Source organism: Augochlora pura, chromosome 4 (genome assembly GCF_028453695.1).
Source record: "Augochlora pura isolate Apur16 chromosome 4, APUR_v2.2.1, whole genome shotgun sequence".
NCBI classification, from domain to species: Eukaryota; Metazoa; Arthropoda; class Insecta; order Hymenoptera; family Halictidae; genus Augochlora; species Augochlora pura.
Window position 1 is genome coordinate 5717727 of NC_135775.1, and position 21878 is coordinate 5739604.

The 21878-nt window shown below is 44.6% G+C and overlaps 1 protein-coding gene across 1 annotated transcript in view; it reads right to left on the minus strand.

The window, feature by feature from the left end:
- Nucleotides 1-514: 514 nt before the first annotated feature.
- The window catches only part of LOC144469125 (uncharacterized), a 50844-nt gene continuing 29480 nt past the window's right edge, over nt 515-21878 (minus strand). The window contains exons 4-9 of the mRNA XM_078179055.1: nt 16969-17075; nt 15255-15562; nt 14418-14595; nt 8406-8575; nt 2797-6233; nt 515-2295 (exon numbers count right to left, since the gene is read on the minus strand). Coding sequence (XP_078035181.1) covers nt 1173-2295; nt 2797-6233; nt 8406-8575; nt 14418-14595; nt 15255-15562; nt 16969-17075 — 5323 coding nt within the window. The 3' untranslated portion in view covers nt 515-1172. The remainder of the gene's footprint in view (nt 2296-2796; nt 6234-8405; nt 8576-14417; nt 14596-15254; nt 15563-16968; nt 17076-21878) is intronic.

A 21878-nucleotide genomic window follows, 5' to 3' on the forward strand; every position in this document is an offset into this window, starting at 1 on the left:
CCAGAACGCGCGCAAAGAAGGCGACGTGCATTTTTACTCGTTTACTTACTTATTTAAGACGAATTTCCAGTTTCAAAGCGTCACGTCAAACCTGGTCCACCTTCGCGCATACAGCATGACAATCACCTCCGACGAAGCCAAATTTAGAGCTTCAGCTTCATCTTCTAGCAAATTATGTTTCAAATGGAACATTTATTACTGGACTGTAGATCCTTATGCAAAATTGAAATTAATCAATTGATACAATCGTAACAACTTATTAGTGCCATTAGATCTCGCGTAAATTCAACAAAAATAACCTATAAAAATAATAAAGAGACGCTATAGCGTTCTATCGACTAAATGGTAAAGCAAAGGGTATCGGTATAAACCGGACTCGTAGTTGATAATTGGATCGCCGTATAATTTTTGAAGGAGAATTCCAGACTTATTTCGAATGATATTTAAAATAACGTTATTTCAAACGTGATCACAGGCATGGAAATAATTGTGAAATAAAATACATGGTATCTGAAATAATATTTCAAGAGAACGGATTTCAGATTTAATTCAAATGATATTTCGCGTGGCGTTAATTAAAAAATGACTACAGGCACGGGGATCGGTATGAAATGGAATACAACTGAGATATTATTTCAAATGCGCTCGGGTGTGTACCTGTCGCCTAACAAATCTCGACGAGACGTTCGTAATAATGGTAACGATAATTTATTGACAGCGGTTCTTAGATACAATAAGAGAGGGTTAGAAAAGTGTTGAAAATTGTCCACGCGAGTCGTCGACGCCGAAGCACCTCGGTTTTCGAAGGTCGGTTCACGGGACGCGAATAGTTTTCGCGGAATCCGGGGATCAGAAATTTCGCGACCCTCGTAAGCCGACTTTCATCATGCAGTTTCCGGCGCGGAGAAGCGAGAAGATTCCCGGTCGCAACGCGTATCGTCAGATTATGTACAATTCCGCGGGGGAAGGGAGAAAAGAGCGCGCAGTTTCGAGGAAGATCTTTTAATATCACGAGATAGGGGGGAACGAGATAGCGTTGCCAGGTGAAGCAGCGAGGATCGGAAACGTTACAAAAGACTGAGCTCTATTATTTACAAGACCGACGCGGTTCGCGCGCAGCGATAGAAAAATATGAGACGAGGAGAAGAATTCCGTGGCGGGCTGCTTTGACTTCAAGAGGCGCTCGTTCCCCTGCTGCTCTCCACGATCCGGCGTCTCTCCCTCAGGAGTTCGAGGAATCTGGCTCTGGGACTGCCGGGGTATTTCAGTTTGTCCCTGAACTGCAGGATCTCGTTCGAGCCGTCATCCTTCGGGAACACTTTCGCGTCACCGTCTCTGATTCTACGCGAGTAATCGTGCGGTTCCTGGAACTCCCTGGCGTCCGACACACGTTGCGTCGAGTAGCTGCTCTTCAGAGCCAGGTACTCGTCTTCCAGATCGTCGTGGTGACTCGCGGCTCTTCTGCTCGCCGAATCGTCCCGTTGCCGCCTGGAAGAGTCGACGCGCAGTTTGCCTGCGATGCGGTCGAACCTTTTCAACGGCAAGAAGTCGTCCTCCATCGTGGACTCTAGATCCTCGAAAGGCATCCCTCGAGTCCTGGCGACCGACAAATTTCCGGTGATCTCGTAGCTCTGCTCGTTCAAGTCTAAACTACCTTGAAGATCGCCGTGGAAAGCATGGTCCGCGTGATTGTACTTCTCCCTGAGCTTCGAGTAAGTGACGGGGCTTCGTGGTCTGCGGTCGGTGCTCCTGGTGAACCTATTCTGAAGTCTCGTAGACGTGCTGCACGTGGTCGCGTTCGCAACGTTCATCAGCTGATCGAAGATCCTCTTTTCCAGGTCCTCCTCTTCGTTTCGCGTTCTGGTAGACCGTTGACTCGATCGAGGCGAATACTCTGCGAATCGAGGGCTGGTCCAGTCTTCCATGATGTTGGAGGAGGCGTCCTTCGTGCCACCGGAAACCACGAAGTCGCTCGTCGCAGGTGCACGATCCGTGCTAGGACTCGCTAAACCCAGTCTAGCGCCAGCAGATCCGCAGTTGACACCGTATTTCACGCGAAGCAGCTCGTTATGCCTGTCCACCCTCCGGATACAGTCCTCCAGACGCTGGATACCCTTCAGACAACGATCGTACGACTCCGTCGAGACGACAATGTCCTCGTCGCTGTTCAGATAATCGGCGTCGTCTGTCACCGCGACCTCCTGCCTCGGGTGGTCCAGATTCCAAGGGGAAGAATGGCTTCTTCGACGGGACCCTTGCCTCCCGACCCGTTTCTGGTGGATGGGCGACGAACACCTTCAGGAAAATCGATGGGGTTATCCTTAGTCATCGGTGCATGACACAATATGCATTTACTTTTGGGAACAGCTTTTTAAAAAATAGATATTTTCAAACAGACTTTAAAATTGAAATCAATAAGGACGTTGCATGTTAGCTGTTAAAAAGTAACAATACTGCTAATAATGCAATGCACTATTTTTATTATAAGGTGACATAAAAGTTACAGTTTTTAACACTTTGATAAGATCTGTTAGAATTTTTTTCTCAGATATGTATTATATTTTTTCAATTTTATTGAGTTCTAATAACAAAAATAGAAAGCATTTAGCTTGACTTCTCAATTTTAATTGGACCAAATAAAATATTTTTATTTTGTAAAATCTTATTCCTATAATTTTCTAAAGTTTCTAATAAAATTTGCAATAAATCATGAAGCAACGATTTTATTATATAATAATTTTATGTATCTATTAAAAAAGAAAGAAAAGCATTTAAATCAGAAGGAAGAATTCTCACCTGTCGAGCATACCAGCAACATTGATAGACTCATTGATAGAGTTCAGGTTCCTCATGAAGGTCACAGCCTCGCTAAGATAGTCCTCAAGGATCTTCTTTGCCACGTGATTGCAGGGAGCGTCCTCCTCCTCGTCTTCGGCGTTCTCGCAGCTGTCGGACTCGCTATTTTCGGATAAATCTCTCACTGAAAACTTGACCTTCTTATGGTTCTGCTTTGCGTCCACTTTCGAGTCCATCAAACATTCCTTAGACGGTTCGTCAGCGTCGCTAACCTTCTCTTTCCAGTCCTCCAAATTGAGACTCTTCTCATCTTGCTGAGAATCATCGGTCTCATCGTTCGACGACTGAACGCCGTTTACAATGTCCACGATGTTCCTCTTCTTTCTGTTCTTGATGATAGACTTCAAGGTAGTCTTTGGAGCCTGCTTGGAAGCTTCTTTTTCCAGTGACACTTTCTTCTCAGCCTCGGCACTGTTCGAAAAGGACACCTTTTTCTTTCCGCTGTTAGTCGCACGATTGGAGTCCTCAGGTTCCTCGTTCGCGTCTTCGTAGTTGTAACAAAGTCTGCCGAGGATGAGGTCCTTGTAATCATGCACCTGCAACACTTCTGCTACATCCGACGGCTTCATCTTTGGAAACTCTATCTGACTGTCCTCGAAATCCGCAGGTTCGTTGCTCTCCGCTTCGGAAACAGAGACCTTGGAGCAGTCTTTCTTGGTGTGCGCCACCACGTCGGGCGGACAGAGGCTCTCTCTCAGATCGCAGTCGGCCATCTTCAGCACCGTCTGTCCCAGCGTATTGTTCTCGTTATAGTCCAAGCTGTCGTCCGAAAAACTGTGATCGTGTTCTATAGTCCCATTCTCGAAAACCGGAGGTTTCATCGAGTCTCCTTGAACTCCGGGCTCCACCTTCGCACAGTTCGAGCAAGACAACGTCAGCCCAGCGACCTCGCCGACTTGTGAACCTTGCCACGAAGGAGCCGAGAATCCATTGTTGCGGCCAATGCTTTGAACCTTAGAGTTCATAGCTGCCGGAACGGACCACTTCCTCCAAGGATCTTCGCAAGCGTCCCTACCGAAATCGAACCTCTTCTTCGTGATGAAAGCCTCGGTGATTAAACCATCCCTGATGAACCCGTCTCCTTGTCTTCTTGGTCCGAACCCTCCGACTTCGCCGTCCCGAACCTGGGACACGTACGAAGTCCCGAGAGAATTCCTGAAGGTGATGGAATTCCTCATCCTCGGCCCGTCCGCCCTTCCCCCTGTCGCGTCTACCCTTCTAGAAACGTTGTTAGGGTCCTGAAAGATATTCTCAATCCGGAACACCCTGCTATCCGTTTGACTGAGCGTCGATCTGCTGTCGTCTTTGAAACAGACAGCCTCGCCTCCGATCTCCTTGATCTCCTCGGTCTGAACCTCGCCGTCCTTCGTCCTAGACTTGGTCCTCTCCTGCTCCAGGCTGTCCATCACCGCTATCCTAGACTCCAGGACGTTCGTGCTCTCGATTGTGATGCTGATGGTGTCTGGAAGCGATATGGAGATCACGCTCTTCTCGGGGCTGCCTATCGACGAGTGATTCCTGGGCTCTTGCACCGGATTGCAGCATTGCCGCATACACGGAGGAGCTTTGGTCTCTATCCTGCGCGGATAGAGACTGTTGGGTCTGGGTGTCTGAACCGCGAAGCTTCTGCAGGACGAGTACAAAGTGTTGGTGGAGCTCTCGACGTGCATCGCCGCGCGATCAGTTTCTTGGCAGACGTCGGACACCTCTGTGCTGGACAAATTGCTCTCGGCATAGTTCTGGGTGTCGTCGGAAAGGATTCCCGAGTCGTGTCGCGGAGAGTGCAGCTCGTAATCGAACTCTTCCAGGTCGTTGGCAAGACTGGCCACGTCCTTGCACCTGACGATGCTTGTTTTCGGCTTGTCAGTCAATGTGGCTATCTCCTTCACCCTCAGAACAGGCGTCCTACGCTCGGCGACGATCTCGCAGTCCTCGTGGTTGTCCGTCAGCACTGCCACGTCCTGGATCTCGGGATTCTCCGTCGAAGACGCGGTGTCCTTCATGCGGATGGTCCTAGAGCAGTCGGTCTGCGTGTCCACGCAAACCCGTCTTCGCTTGCCCAGCATCTTCCTCGAGATCTCCTGCAGCTTCATCCTCGCTAAAGACTTTACCTCCGTTCCTTCTGGCGGAGACCTGATGTCAGAAGCATCATCCGGGACTTTCTTGCTGGAGTACAGCCTCTCGGTGACTGCCGCTACGATTTGAGCCCTCTTGGCACGCTGGATAGGAGTGTGAGCTCTCGTAGAGGACGATTCCTGATCGTTCGAGTCGTTCCTATGCAGGAGCTTCTCCCTCGTTAGACTGGAGATGGAGATCTGCTCGTCCTTGGAACTACTAGAGCTACTGTCCTTGCTAGTCTTCCTCTTCAAGTTCTCCAAGCTCGGCTTCCTCGCGTTCTTTGATTTCACCAAGCCAGAGTCCTTCAAAGACTTGTCCGAGTCGTTGCTACCCTTCCTCTGCAGCGGCTCTTTGCTGCTTGACCAGAAACTCTTGGTAACTAGCTTCTGGTCCTCTATCTCCCGGATGTTGTTCAACTTCTTAGCCCTATCCGGAACCACGCGCCTCTCTAAGTTCGTGTGGGACCTCTCCAACGAGAACAGCGGCTCCTTCTTCCTCTGGATTGCCTCTACAGACCCGAACCGTTTCGAGATGTGAAGGTTCGAGGGGATCGGGACCGAGAGCAGGTCCACCGAGTCCTGCTTCCTGAACTTAGGCTTCTCCTTCGGCGTGGATTTGAAGATGTCTGTTTGGTAGGCGTCTAACTCGTTGTCTACGGACGCCAGGCAAGAGTTCACCGAGCTGCTTCTATCGTCATGGTCGAGGCTCTCTAGCTTCTCTTGGTCATCGAACCCTTCGTGCTCCGCTCCGATGAACTCAACGTCGATCCCGTCTTCGGCTACCTCGTCCGAGCAAATCTCCTCGATCTGAGTGGACGACTCTTGCAAATTATCGTCCGGCTTGATCAACACCGCCACCAAAGTCGGGATGTCGACGAACACCGACTCGTGGATCTCCCTGACCTCGTCCTCCTCGTCGTTCAACTCGGTCACCCTGGCGCGGTTGCAGGCTCTCTCGAAGCGATCCTTAGGGGAAAGAAGTTCGTACGAGCCGAATCTCTTCAGAGGACAACCGGTGTCCAATGTTGTTAGACTCTCCGTGGACGTGGACCTTCGGAAGGGCAGGATACTTCTACATAGTTGTTGTTCTTCTTGTTTCGAGTACCTGTCGGCTTCTTCTCTCTTGAAGTCTACGTCTGGGTCCTCGAACGCGTCGATTAATGCTTTCGACTCTTTTTCTTCAGGTTCGGGACTCTCGGGACTCGGCGGTTCATCCGGAATCCTCTGGCAGCAGCACAACGCTTTGATCGGCTCTGCGCTCTGTGGGAAGGAAGCAATCTATTAGTTGAAGATTATGGATTAATTTCAGGTTGTATTAATTAGTGAATGGCTAGGTTGTTTGTTGATATTTTATTTAGAGGATATGGGGTGTGTGAAGGATTGTATTACATGTTAATATGATGATTTTAGGACAAGAGTTTCATTGTACCTAACACGTTTAGTTAAACGACTTGATAAATAAAATTGAAACTAGAAAATTAACATTGAACTATTTAACATTGCAAATGTTCCGGGAAAATTCAGGTTTTTCAAATATATTGCATTAAAAACGAATTTTGAAATATTATCAGACATTAATGTCACTACTAGCAGTCACACATGTAAAATTCGACGTCTGTCGAAGTTTGAATCATTTTATCGTGTCATAAATATACGTAAAAATTTATTTGAAAAATCCGTGATTTCCACCATCGATTTAAAATCCTTTGAAGCGCTGTAGCTACGCGTGATCCAATATAGACCACATGCCACTTAACGGAAACTCATTAGACACGAATAAATGTAAAAATGACCTGCGGACCTTGTTTGTCAAATCGCGACGGCCAAGCCCTCCAGCATTTCAATAATAGGGGATTTCCGAGCATCGAGGAGGGCCCGGGAAAATCATTATCCCGAGCGGCGAGCGCGTTTACATAAAGTGCTCGGCGATAAACAAGCCGCAACAATGGCACTTTTCGGGCGCGGACTCGACAAACGCGCAGCGTCGCGTTACATCGCGCGACGGGGTGGAGAGAGAGAGAGAGAGCGCGAGGAGGGGTGCAAACAGAAAAATAAATTAGCAAATACTCCGTGAAACAGGGCGAGAGATTCCACTGGGGAAATTGGGGGATGGAGGAGAGAGGCGTCTATTTATAATCGGAGCTGATTTGCAATCGGCCGATTACAAAATGTACCCGGTGGCTCCAGCCTCTAAAACGGGCGATGTCCGGTCCCCGCGTCGCCGCTCCATGCGCCGATAAATCGCTCGAGTTTATTATCGGTATAAACTCGCGCCGAAACGTCATTACGCAAATGAAATGCATGGATCGTTTATTTGATACTCATTGACCGACCGCCGGCGGTTCCGTTCCCGGGATCTCGCCGCGTACCAGCGAACGAACCGAACGAACGATTGCTGATAAAATACAGTTCGCAGGTGGGTCCGCTTAATAAGTGATCCGCATTACCGCTCCATTTCCACGGCCGAAGGCGGATTTTACAATATCCTACGATTTCCCAGCGAGCGCGTTACATGCCCGGCCATCGACCGGTAGCGCTCGAATTTCTCTTTATGATATTGTTACAACGGCCAGCGATTTTCGCTTGTCGAGAGCCTACTCGCGCCGGCCGTACACTTTGACGCGCTTGTATCGGGCGCTTTCATCTCGGCAATCGCGAATTGATGGCCGCCACCGGGAAGATTTAACCGAATAACGAAGATGGATCAGGCGAGCTGGATCGCCGTTTCGAATCTATCGATTTCAAGATAGCATTATGCACGGTTCTTCGGTGAAACTCGGGAAATCGTGTTCGTAATGAAGTGTCTAGTACTGCAGGTATTATGGCGGAGAGACTCGAACGTGTGTGTAGTACCATTCTCTTTGTGGTCGAACGTGTAAAATCGTCATTATACATGCAATCTCTATGTAAAATGTTCTTTGGATCGGTTGTAAGAGATAGGAGCCGGATTCCTTTCTGTCTGAAATAATTTTAACTCTTTGCACTCGAAGCCACTGTAACTACGAAACCAACACGTTTATTTCGTCGTACAATGTTTCAATTTTGATATGATTTAATGCGCTTTGTGGGTATAATAATATTAATATTTTTATTATATAATCATCTTTAGTGGGGAAAAATTATTTTAAAAACGACATAGTTTAAATTGTGACTCTGTAGAGTTACTTTTCAAGTGAAAAGGGTTAACAAATCAAAAGATATAAAGCTATAATAAAATAGATGACTAGTTATAACATCACTGCGAATTTAATGGAATTTGTGAAAGAATAAAAATTGATAAGATTTTAAAACATTGTTACTTTGTTGAACAGAGGAAAAATTTTAAAAGTATTTTGCATGAATAACCGTAGTCTAGTTATAAAATAATTTGATGAAGCAGCGTTTCATTCTCAATAGCACGAAAATATGTTTAATTCGATGGCATGACCTTACCTTCTCTGACAAAAGGGACTTTAGTCTGGCGACCTCGGCCCTCAGCTCTCGGATGACCCTGGCCACGGGATCCTCGTTGACCACCGGTCGGTTGACCACGCTTTGCGCTCTCTGCGCGAATCGCAGAGTGTGGGCGGTCTCGTTGTAGCTGCCGCTTGCCGGCGATATGGCTGGAAAACGGGAAGCAACGGTGCAGAGAACAGGTGGTAATTAACAGGTACGCGTTCACCGCCGCGACCACGAATCGACAGCCCGCGAACGACCGAACGTCGTCGGCCACTTTCGTTATCGCGGCTCGTATCCTTTTTTTCTCGCGGGGGCGACGATGAACGACGCGCAGATCCCTGTGATCGATCATCCAACGGGACGAGTCGGTGAATGAAAACGAAAAGGTGCGTAATGTTCGCAAAATCGACGCTGATGACTGTCATTGTTGCTTGGGAAAGATTGAGTTTAAAATTTATTTTTACCGATCAGAAAGAAAACATTAATTTGTATTAAATGTGCACAAGGTAATTACTAAGTGAATTGCAAAACTTATTCATGAATTGCAAAATTAGTCATTTGTTATATTATTTTCAAGTTATTGTAATTATTGAAAGAGACAAAATATTTGCAATTAACTTCTGGTTTTTATAGGTGGCTTCGACAGCTTTGATTTAGCATGGAGTACCGTAATGTACTAATTACTAGACTGCGGATTGTATGCACTTGTGACAAAAATTACTAGGGAAAATATAAAATGACTTGGAAAAATAAAAAATTAAAAAATTCGAAGTTTAGAAATATTGTAAAATATTTCTACGTACTTCGCAATTTATTGGAATTATTGATAGATGAAATATATTTTTATTTAACTTTTTATATTTTATATTTTCATCTTAAATAAAAATCCGTTGTTTAGTAGTTCTGTGCGCAATTCTAATCTTTCTTAACCCTTTGTTCGGCCAAACATAATGCGACCAATCGATTGATCTGCACGTGAACAGAGGGCAATCATGCCTGCGCATTCTTCAAGTAAATTATTTTATTCCCTTTGTGTTTTCTTTATTTAATTGTTGTCTTGATATTATTTGAAATAAAAAGTCGTCACACAAAATTTTAGTTTGTTTAGGAAGTGGTATCTTTTTACATAACATAATTTAAGTTCACTTGTCGCATATAGCTGACTGACTGATATTTACAATCAGATTCGTCAAAAATCGATTTTATTGAAACTTGAAAAATATTTCGGAATGTCCATTGACAACTAAATACCAATTACAATCTAATGTGCTCAAAATATTCCTAGTGCATCTAAATATTTATTTATCTACGTCTTAGACAACTTGTGCAGTTGCATCAATCGCTACTTCTCGCTTTTTTTAATGTTCGAGTATTAAAAATACAATACAACAGGTTAACCTAATGTTCCTTTTATAAAATCTAGTAGAACATTCTGTCATTCCCAATAATTTTATGTACAAGTTGGTCTATCAATACCTGGCAGGTATTGGTGATATTAGGTGGCACCTAAATTACTTGAAAACCAGTTTTTCTGTAGAAAAATGCTTTGAATAAATATTTGTAAATTATGATATACATAATTCCAAGTTATATATAATTTCTGTCTATATTACTTTTTTACCGAGATTTCAAGATTACTTGAAAAATATGCGTTTTTAAAAAGTAAATAAATTTTAAGTATATTCTATATTGAATATAAGTTAATTAGTATCTCGCTAAATATTCGATTTTTTACTCATATTGTCATATAGTTTTTTTTATTTAATTTCGCATCCTCTTTTCAGTAGCATTTTACAAATTCAGTATTATTCAAATTCGATATTTCACGATTGCAAAATTCAAAGCCACTTTTCAGTCTCGATAAAAAGACAATATATCTAGTAATCAATTAAATCATTGTACGCCCGATTTCATACGCTAAAACTCTTGTTCGAAACGTTTTTCTACAAGAAACGATTTACGGGCAATAGCCGTGCCCCGTCGGCGATTATAAATAAATAAATATTCCAAATGGGTCGCATTAACCCGCCCACACAGCTCCTAGCATCGCGAAGATAAATTTGCATGAAGCCCCGCGGTCCGCTAATTGAATTCCATGGAACGATCAATTAAATACTCGTCCGGCTCGATCCTCGAATCCGGATCGAATCGAGTCGAATCGGAAAAAGAGAGCGCGGGCGGCCGACCGCGTGTCCGACGTGGGGAAAAATCAGGAAATTCGATCGCCTACGTTCGATCTTCCGCGAAACGAGAAAACGTCAGTCCGTCCGCCGGGGTTTAATTCGACAAAGTGCCATCACCCGAAAGCTTGATCCCCTGTCCACGTTCCCCCCGTTTCCCCCCTTTCTCTCTCTCTCTCACTCTCTCCCTCTCTCGCCACCCCCCGGTTCCACGCGCGGTCAATCATAAACGCAGACACTGAATATTAAACGTTCCCCGTCCGTCTCTGCCCCTGCTCGATAATAAACCCGAATGCTATTAGCAATTCAATTAGCCGTCGATGATCAGCGGTTTGGAATATTTCGCCGCGATTAATTATACGCGTTCTGTCCCCGGCCCTAGGAATATTCGGGGGACTCTTCCGTTTCCGCGCGACACACGCGTCGCACCGCGCATCTACGGGCAGAGATAGAGAGAGAGAGAGAGAGAGATAGAGAGAGAGAGATAGAGAGAGAGAGAGAGAGAGAGAGAGAGAGAGGGGCCGGTCGGTAATTGGCTACCGCGGTTTTTCTAGGCCGGCCCTGATAATTGTATCCCTCTAATGTATCGGGGGCGACGCGCGGTGCGACGCGTCGCGGGGCCGAATAATCCGAATTAAACGTGGCTCTAGTTATTGCAACGGCGAATATCCCCGTGGCGATTCAGCAAAAATCCGCCGCCGCGTTGCGCACGGTGTGTACAGGATTTCCTTATATCGGGTGGCTTGGAAATCGCGGCCGAGGAATGGATTTATGATATTTATCTCGTCTTTCATTCGTAATTCCATTTTAAATCGCTTATCTTTCACGTTCATATCAAAAGTAAGTCTCTCAAACACTGTCAAAAAATTGAAGAGTGATCACAATTTATATTAAAACTGCAAAATGTCTTGCTAGATAATACGAATCTGTGTTTACATTCTTTCAACTTTTTCAGATTCTGATTCAGTGTAAAAATCTACAGTATAATAAGAATTCCAGTTGATCGTATAAATTTATGAATATACAAAAAAGTTGAATAAGAAGTAGACAAATTTTTTCATAGCTATTAATTATTTTTAGCTCACTAAAATAGTTGAAGAAAGAATTAAATTTCTTTGCAGTAGCAATGCTTGCGAAACGTTCGAAATTTTTGGAAATTCTTCCGAAAGAACTAAAGCAAAAATATATATTATTTTATCAAAAAACACTATTTATTTAATGATAATTTCGAGCGCTCTCGGATTTGTATAACGCGTAAAGAGAGGTTTGCGTTACAAGGGTGTCCCATTATGATTGAATTATAAACGTAGAAACAGAATTAATTTGTACCATTTAGTGCCGATACACGGCAACGTTGTTTCAGAAATTCGTGATTAAATGGTTCGACGGATCCCGAATGATTCGCGGATCGTCAAGAAAGCGTTGGTCGGTACCAAGAGAATTCTTTGGCGCCGGCACAATCCGCAGCATACTAGAGGCGCGCTCATTCATCTCCGGCGTTACCACGATTTCCAGCCGACCCTGCGGAGTAACATACACAGAACAAGAGACTCCGCTGTGTACCTAGGTATGTACTTTTCTACGGTGCGGTGTCTAACTACGTTTAAATTCTACAAGATTTACGGCCGACCCGTTTGCGGAAGTTTACTACAGCAGTTCTTCGACCAAGACACCAAAGACGTCCGCTGTTGCCTCCGCCACCGCCGCCGCCGCCGCGCGATTTATCGCGACCGAAACGTACAATATGAAAGCTACGTGTGAAACAGCGTGATCCAATCTTGTTAATGGTACACATGTTCATCTACCAGTCAAATCTACGTTGCCTCGTTGACCCAACGATCTTCTATCAGTGTGACGCTACGGTATTTATGTATGTACAGAGAGCTGAAAAATAGAATCTGGGAGTTTATGGGTTCGCAGCGCTCGTCGGCCGAGTGTTTAATCAATGTACGTTTCGTCAGTTGCTGTGCTATCTTCGTGACACCGTAGTAGGATTGTTATTTTGGAATAATAGAATTACTTACGTGTTGCTACTTGACTTTGAGTTTCGGAAGTTAAATTTTTCTAATTACATAATCGTTTGAATTAGATCATTTTTCTAATTATATAATTTTTCTAATTGCATAATTTTTCTAATTGCATAATTTTTTAAGTACATAATTTTCTAAATTATAAATTTCAATTACGTTTTATTAAAGTTTTTTAATCACGTCTTATTCCACTCTATACGAGGAATATTTTTTTAAAAAGATCTACGTCTAATTTAAAAGGGGCTTTACAAAGGGCTGTCTAAATCATTCTCTTACAAAATTATGTGAATGTCATTCACACTAATGATATGCAAGGGAACAGGTTAAATATCTAGAACAAAATTTTCATAGCAGTAAAACCAATATGGTATGATTTTTGTCGATATTTCAACATTTTCAAAGTTTGTCACATATATTTCTCATCCGTACTAAAATAATTATTTTCCAATATTTTTCCATCTATTCTACAAATAATAATGAATACCTCAATACTACAATTCCTACATTCTAATAATTTTACAGACTTACTCCAATTACATTTCGCATTTTATAAAACGAGCTTACCCTTCCCAAAAAAAAATTCTACGATCCGGTACAACGAAACAGCAAATCCTAACTGTCCTTACTTCCCGTCAGCCGTTGATTAAACACCCTTCAGCCGCGACCGGCGAGAACTACAAACCCCTAAAACCCGCAGAAGGCGCCCCTCTACCGCATCGGTATGTACAATCGAGGCTACGTCGGCACATAAGCTGAGATAGGATTATTCGTATTTACCGAATTCCGGTTACTACGGTTTTTCGCGCCGGGTTATCGAATAATAATCTGGCCGCGCCTTAGCTCGCCTGGAAAAGCATTTAAACCAATTACGATCCTGGCGGAGTCGGCGCTCCGGTATATCGCCGGCACAATTTCATGAATCAGAGGCTCGCGATAATAATTCTCCTCCGGCAATTAACCGGAATTTATGGAAAGCCGGAGCACAAGAGAAAGAGGGGAGAAAGAGCAGATAGGTACAGAAAGAGATAGAGAGTCGGAGGGAGGGAGGGAGAAAGATACAGAAAGAGAGGGCGAGGAAGAAAGACAGAGAGAGAGAGAGAGAGAGAGAGAAAGGGAGGGAGAGGAAGAAAAATACAGCGAGAGAGAAAGGGAGGGAGGGACAGGACGACAGATACAGACAGAGAAGGAGAGGAAGAAAAATACAGCGAGAGAGGGAGGGAGAGGACGACAGATACAGAAAAAGAGGGAGAGGAAGAAAGATACAGAGAGTCAAACGCCGGACGTTCCAGATTCCGCGGGGGTGTCGGGAGGATAAGGAGGGGGATGGAAATGCGACGTCCAATTTTTTTCAAGCCCACTTAAGTCGTCATCCCGAATTAAATATCGCAAGTTAGCCGAGCGGTGGGGGGGGGGGCGACTAGGGGGAGTAGGAGGCGACGCGGGAGGGTGGAAAAAGTGAAACGCAGGCGACTCCGTTTCGAAATGGATACGGGACGTATCCGCGGTGGAATCTGGGACGAGCGTAAAACGGATTAGCGGGCGGGTGACGGGGAGGGGGTGTAACAAGGGGGTTACAGAGAGAAAGGGGGAGAGAAAAGGAAAGCCGCTCGTTGGACGTGTAAATCATCGTTTAATGGATGGATGCACCAAAGAACCGAGGCCTTCCAAGAATAAATGCGACGCGATGGAACAGGTGGATGTGGCCTAGCCGAGGGTGGCGGCAAATGGGAGAGGGGGGTGTGGAAGGGGGAGAAAGTGAGAGCAGAAGAAGGGAAGATCAAAGGGAAGACACTTACTGGCGAGCATAATGGTAGTGGCATTTCCGCCAAGTGCGTCCTTCAACAGCCAAGTAAGCGCGGAATCTCTGTAAGGGATGAACCTTCTGCCTGGACCACTTCCGGTCGAGCCTCTCTCCGCGAGGGCTGATATCACGTTCCCTAGAGCCACTAGACTCTTGTTTATGTTCGCGCCCTCCTGGAAGAAACACAGGCTCCTTTTTCGAAAATTTGCACGGTTTACTGTGTTACTTACGGTGTAACATACGTATTACAGAATCGTTAGAATAAGGGCGGTTCGAAGGGAAACAACGTAGTAGATAGCCCGAAACTATCGTTCAGATATGTAGCATTTATTTGCAGACAAGTGTAGCGTACAAATTATTTACTTTTTATTATCATTTCTATTATTCAGTGATGTTAATACAATGAAAAAATGTGACAATGTATTGTTACTTTTATCTTTACCGTTCCATTTTTGCTATAAATCGAATAAGTGTTAAAATCGTACTAAAAATGTTGTAAAAATATGTTAAAAACTCGAACTAAAATGAAAGTGTTAAAAAATTAAATATGAACTAACAACTGTTCAAAAGATCAAATTATTAATTGTGTACGAACCAGGTCCTAGAAAAATTAAGTCAATTAAAAACAGCCTTAATAATGCATCGTATTCCGAGGTACATATCTAAAAAATAGATAGTGATAGAAAAATCAGATCCACCTCTGCTCTTGTTCCGCGAGACTCGCCCGGTTTCAGCAGCGAGGTCTTCAATTTTCGAAAAGACTCGAGGCGTATCGATCCCAGACGGTTCACGGCAGAGCAAAGTCGATATTATTTTTAGGTGAGTGACTCACCTTGAGCCGGTGGATGCCGCCGCACGTGGCCGCGCTTTCGCTGCCCGCCAGATCGACCAAGCGTAGTTTACTGCCGCCGCGTGGCGGCGATAATGAACCGTCTGGCCTCCTCGCGGAGGACGAAGCGGAGGCGGATGATGCGCCGACCGCGACGCTCGACGGCTCCGGGATCAGAGAGATCGTCAGCAGAGCGTGGCTGCGGCTGCTGCTTGGATTCTGCAGGGTCGACGCTGTCTTCCTGGCCTTTGTCCCTTCCTCCACGTAGGACATCAACGAACCCAGGGTGGGGACCACGTGGTGGGTCAGTCCTGCACAAACGTTGATCTGACGATAAGAAGTCTGCGCTTTTTACAGTCTCTCTCGTCCTTACTCGATTTCCTAGTACGAACTGGGCCAGAAATCGGGTCAAACGCGAGGTCGTGGATACACCGAACGGAGGATCGATCTCATTTTATCTTAACATTGACGCGTTAGCTGCTACCCCTGCAATTGTACAGTGCGTGTTCTTTATCGGATTGCGATATCCGGACTGCGGATTTTATGCAGCGCTGTTCAGAAAACGAATCTATTCCAAACTAGAAAAAACATTTTACAATTTTTAAAATACTGTTGCGTTATTTTTAACCTATCGAAGTTATTAAGGAAAGAAATAACCTTTGACGCTGCTTCTGCATTTTGCAATTAATAAATAGATTTGTTATTTTGCATAAAAATTCACAGTCTAATGATAACATATTGGGATATAGTTAGAATAAAATCAACTGCAATGTCGATCTTTTAAATCTAAATACATCCCCTATGTTCATCAGATGTTCGTCCTCAATTGTTTTCTATCATACTAACAACAGAATCTTCAATTTGTTAGTAACACCGACTATGGCGAACTTTTCTATAGCTGCGTTAACAGTTCCGCCGAATTCCGTAAAGCCGTTGTTGGTTCGTGCCGCACTGAAATCCCGTAACCTTTCTGAAACTGTCACGACTCCTCCCATGTGACGAAGCCGCGGAAACAGATTCGATAAAATATTCATTTGACGCGACGCTGCGTCGTCAGCCGTTAAGGTGTCAGCCGGAGCTATTCACCTTGCAGGAGGCGTGACTCGAAAATTGACCCAGTTGTATCGGAACTCTATGCATGAGATACGGGGGATTTCGAGCAGGTTCGAGGATCCCGCTGGAAGGTGAAAGACGGATAGGAAAGACGGCGAGACCGAGAGATAGAGATAGATATATAAAGAGTGTGTGTGTGAGAGAGAGAGAGAGAAGTAGAGTCAGGCAGACAGACAGACTGACGGACTGATGGACAGAGAAAGCTAAAAGGGAGACGCGAGAGAAAGAAAGAGACGGACAGAGATAGAAAGAGAGAAAGGGAGCAGGAGTCAGTGAATTTTGTCTTTGATAAAAGGGGGATTGAGCGGAATTGGAAAGGAAAATCGAAATATCGTACATCGTTGGGGATATATAAGTGGGAGCCAGTCTATCAAGTTCAAGGGGACGGGAGGACCGAAAGGAAATCTCGGCGCGTTACACGAGAGAATCCCAGATCGGAAGTGCAAGGAATCGACTGTAAGATCTCGAAGAAATCCCTAGTAAGGTTACAAAGGAGCTAGAACGGGGTTAGTAGGAACGGGGGAGGGGGGAGACGGGTAGATTTCCCCCCCGAAGATCGCAATTATCCGGGACTAGGAAGCCGAGCGTCTCCGATTGCCGATACCTTGAACGTAAGGGCCGAGTCGAGGATGCTCGCGAACTCTCAATCCGCTGGCGCTCGATGACGGCTTCAGGAGGTCTCTCACCCTCTCGTTGTATATCTCCAGATAACTGAAACAGAATTTCAGCCGGCGTTACGCTTCAGCCATTTGATTGATTGCGTTAATTTAACGGGCCGTGCTGATGGATCCACTCTCCCTCTTTCTCTCTCTTTCTCTTTCTCTCTCTCTCTCTCTCTCTAGGGTGTTACAACTTCGAGAAACTCGTCCGTCCGCGCGGAATATCGAAGCCGGATTCTTCCGGAAATCTATTCGTCGGCGCACACGGTGCTTCTGATTCGATTTTCCGCGCCGCGATCTGGGAAGAGGAAAAACAAACGAGTATCATGGGAAACGTTGGCTCTTGGGAAAGGGGTATGGGTATTGTAAGAATGTTTTATTAATTGATAGTGGTTGGTTCGATCTGTTCGGGAGAATGGGCTTTGGGTATAGCTAGTCTGAAGGGAAAAGGGTGGGTTACTGTATGTTCTCGATGTATGATCAGGATTGTTATGTTTTAATACTCCTATCTTATGGAAACTTTAACGAAAGGATATTTGGTCATAGCAGGAACGTGTAGCGATTCCTTACTGTAATTGTGAAAGTGTTCTTGCAGTGTTTAGGAATATAAGTAGATAGAACAGTAATAGATTGCAACACGTAATTCATATGAAATTAAGAAAGGATTGCAATAAAGACTTGCTGCATTTTGTTTAGTGTCCGACAAAGCTTACTGAAAGATTGTCCTAGAACAAGCCTATACTGTACTTTTAGAAGAGTGCAATGTTCTAAAGTTCCTAACAAACATGTTCCATTTTAAAATTGAATGCAAAGTATGCAAAATAATTCAGAGGAATATGCATCGTATAAATAAATCAATTAAATCGACTACGGTGAAGCCTCGTTATCTATTTCACTATTCTCATCACTCCCGACTATTTCGTATGAGCCCGTCTGAAGGAAAAAAAATTCGTGAACCGGTTCTCACTGATTGCGAGCCGCGGACAACTAACGAGTCCTTCCCGTGATTGCCTTTTATCCAATCGAAAAACTCAGCGAAACATAAATGGAACGTTTCAACTTTACCGTACCGATGCACGGAGTTTGTCGCGCAAGGATAGCTCGCACATAAAATGTTTCCCATCGAAATCGGAGGCCGCGAGCAATTACCGAGTTGCTACTGTAATTACGGAACAGCGAGCGTGGTGCGTGTTGTGTCGAGGAGGCGCGAGTCGTCCCAAACAAATCGACGCGGCAATTGTTCGTCGGAGACACAGCGCCGGCCGAAAAGCGGAGATTTAGCGGACCGTGGGACGCACACTTTTCGCCGGAACGGTGCCGGTAGGTGAGCGCATGGGCCACCGCAAGCTCCTGGATCCTCTTAACGTCATTATCTGCTCCGCTGTGCCCGTGAAACGTCCGCACGTGCGACCGTAAATCCGCTTAACAGCGATCGGAGTTTCCATGGTGTTCGCGGCCTCGTGGAAACACTTTCCTGCCTCGGTGCACCCCCCTCGCGCGCACGGTTTCCCATTCTTTACATTTGTCTCCTTTCGCTTTTACACGGCCGATAGTTGTGGACTACGCGATCCACCGATCCGGATCGGGAACGAGAAACTCGAAAGAAAGAGCGATAGAGAGAGAGGGAGAGATTACGTACCCGGTATATATTGTACTATAGTGGTAATCGTGGTCGATTAGATAAATAGTGATTTTACATACAGAAATTTATCGAGAAAAAAGAATAACATTTTCTAATTTAAGGCTCTGTTTTCGAGAAAAATTATTTTGGAAAAATAGGGCTGTTGAAGGGGAATTCAAGTGGCGCGTCTGACCATAACACACCGATTCTACTTTACGTCATAATACAAACCACGCGAGCCTACTTTTGCAAGTTACCAAGAACTACAAGACACTTTTCCTATTGTGGGATTAAATGAAAGAATCGGGAAATGGTTTTAATTTTTTTTCATTATCCCAAGTAACAGGAAAATTAAGAAAAAATGCAGTTTGGTTATTGTTTACTAAACTAGCCCTTCTAAAATTTCCACAAAATTCATTTCCTTTAATCCAGCCTCAAAAAAGATATACCATTTCAAAAAATCATCCGAATACCTCTTTTATCCACCAAATAATATTGAAACAATTCTCATAAATTTTTCAGCACGTTCCTTCGGTATCATCAGTATCAAATCGATAAATTAAGAGCGTCTGTCGACAAGGTTCGGTTCACATGTATCGAAGAGCGGCTGTTCGATGACACGCACGTATCTGGGAGCCGAAAAATCTTTCGACCGTGACAAGTCTCACGTTCGGTCTGCTCGAGAGACCGAGCACATGAGACCGAGAACGATTGCTGTCGAAGTTAGCTACCGGCGAAGAGGTCGATGCGGGCGGAAGTCACTGCTAAGGTCTCGAGTTCCGATGATTGAAATCATCGGGACCAGACTCTGAATTTCGATCAAGTTGGCCCGGCTGGAAGTACTTGAAACGCTCATCGCATCGCGGCAAAAGGACTCCCCGGCCTTTGACGTCACGTATTTCACTCACGGATCCCGGCAGAATTGGACTCGAAGTAGATAGGGTCGTCGGTGGTCAGACCGCCGGCTGCCGGAACGTTGCTACCCCGGAACGCTGGAAGTATTCAGCGTCGACCGGCGCTCATTCATTTCGGCGAACGCGCTTCCGGAAATTAGAAAATCGAACGGCCGCGTACGCTCACGACTTCCTTGACCCTAAAACCTGGATACTACGATCCCTTAACCCTCGGAACCCTGCCGCGCACTTCTCCCTTTGTCATTTATGCTCTCGAGACATCATTATTCTTACTACCAAGCGTCGGAATGGAAACTTCCGCAAAAAACAACGAAAACCCGCGAAAATTTACCGAAATGTTTTCTACCATGTTGTTCATGACTATACAACGTAAATGTTTAAAACAAGTAAGTTTCGTATTTGCAACAGTTTGCATTTCACCAGCGAATTTCCGTGCACGATATCCAGACCATTATTTTAATTTCATACACTTTCCCGTTACATTTTAATACATTTTATCGCGTCATTTTGATTGTTCCAGCACGAAGTAAATCACGGAACGTACTTCTGTTAATCTGCAAGTTTAACATATTTATAGCGCTGAAAAATCTTGCGAAATTTATAACGCGCGCGTTTAATTGAAATTTAGCACGGTGTCGTTTTATGTTTCATTCGACGAGCAGTTGCTCTCGAAATACATTGCGAAAGACAATACGATATTATCGCGAACGTTGCAATCCTATCCATGACATTGTATCTTTTCATATTAATATTTCACTATTGGCTCACGAAGCGAGGACTGAGTGAAATAAATGCTTGAAAAGTGCAAGCTCAAGAAAACTAAATAATTCGAATTAATACCGTGTCCGATTTTTCCAAAATTTCGGCGAACTGCGAAAGCTCGACGGAAGGGAACCGTGCCGGGGATTTCTCTTTCAATAAATTAGCCGATAAAAAACGGTGGCGTGTTTGGACAAAGATCCAGTCGCGGGCAAATAAATAAATAAAACGGAAACAGTTCACCACGCAGTAAAAATGGCGGAGCAGGTGCAGCGCGGACGTTGCGGGCCAGCGCTTCATCCTCGAAATTTATGGGCCGGGCCATCAGTTGTGAAATTCCACGATGATTACGCTACCCAGGAGCAGGGGGAGAAATAGAGAAAGAAAGAGAGAGAGAGAGAGAAAGAGAAGAGGAGAGCGCCGGCGAAAAGAGCAACCAGTTCTCCTCGAACTCGTAAGTAAGGGTTGTTTCCATTTACGATCGCGGAATTCACTGGAACCCGCTAATAAGAAGAAGCTCGTGTTCCGCGGAAGAAAATTGGCCCCCGCCCCCTTAAAGAGTAACGGCTGCTTTGTAAACTCTGCATTTTTATCGCCGCGGAGACCGGCGGCCGGAGTGAATTGCGAAAAAGCTATTTAAAGTTTCACGAAGATAACCGGGTCTCCTACCTTTGTCCGCGCGATCCACCGCCGCGCGTTTTGCCTCCCACCGTTCCCGGCGGCGCCTCCTTCGATAAGATCACCCGACGAAACAGTAAACAGAACAAAATGCGGGAAATAGAAAGCCGGAACACGACCCCCGCGACCATCCCACCCGATACAAAATTTACAGCTTTGCTTTGTCCATTATCGGCTTAAGTCGGCGGAGAATCTGTCGATCGGCGCTTAATCCCGCTGTCAAAAAGGAATTTCGACGCCCGGGCTCTTCTCTGTGCGGGTCCAACGTGGTTGGTTTGGTTCTATTCATTAGCAACGAACTCATTAGCATGGACTCTTAAGCAGACGACTTATAGGGAGTAAATATCTAAATAACTTAAGCAGATGACTTCTTAAAATAATAATTTCTTTAAAACTTGACTAATCGACTAGAATTTCTTTTAGACGATAGAAGGACTAGTATATTATACTAAACGTATTTTTTAAGTTTTCGTTATAGAATCAAATAAAAAGGATTACTTAAAAAGACTAAACAATAATAATTGATCAATTGATTTCTTCCTTTTTAATTTTTATAATTCATTTTCTCTCTATCGTCGTTTTGAAAACATCAAATAAAAATTTAATGTATGTACAGAATGGAATCTATACTAATCAATATATCGTCACAAAATTGCATAAAAATAAGAACAGTCGATAATTATTCTCTATATTGTTATGAGACCAATGTAACAATCTCCATTCGGATAATTTAATCGAAAGAAAAATACAAAATAGTTTAGATAGTCGAATGGAATAATTTGTTACGAATAACCATCGTTATTCGAATAAAAATAATTCAACCGCTTCCTTGTCTGAAACATTTAGCCGAAACGATACGACCAACGGCGAGCTCTGATTCACC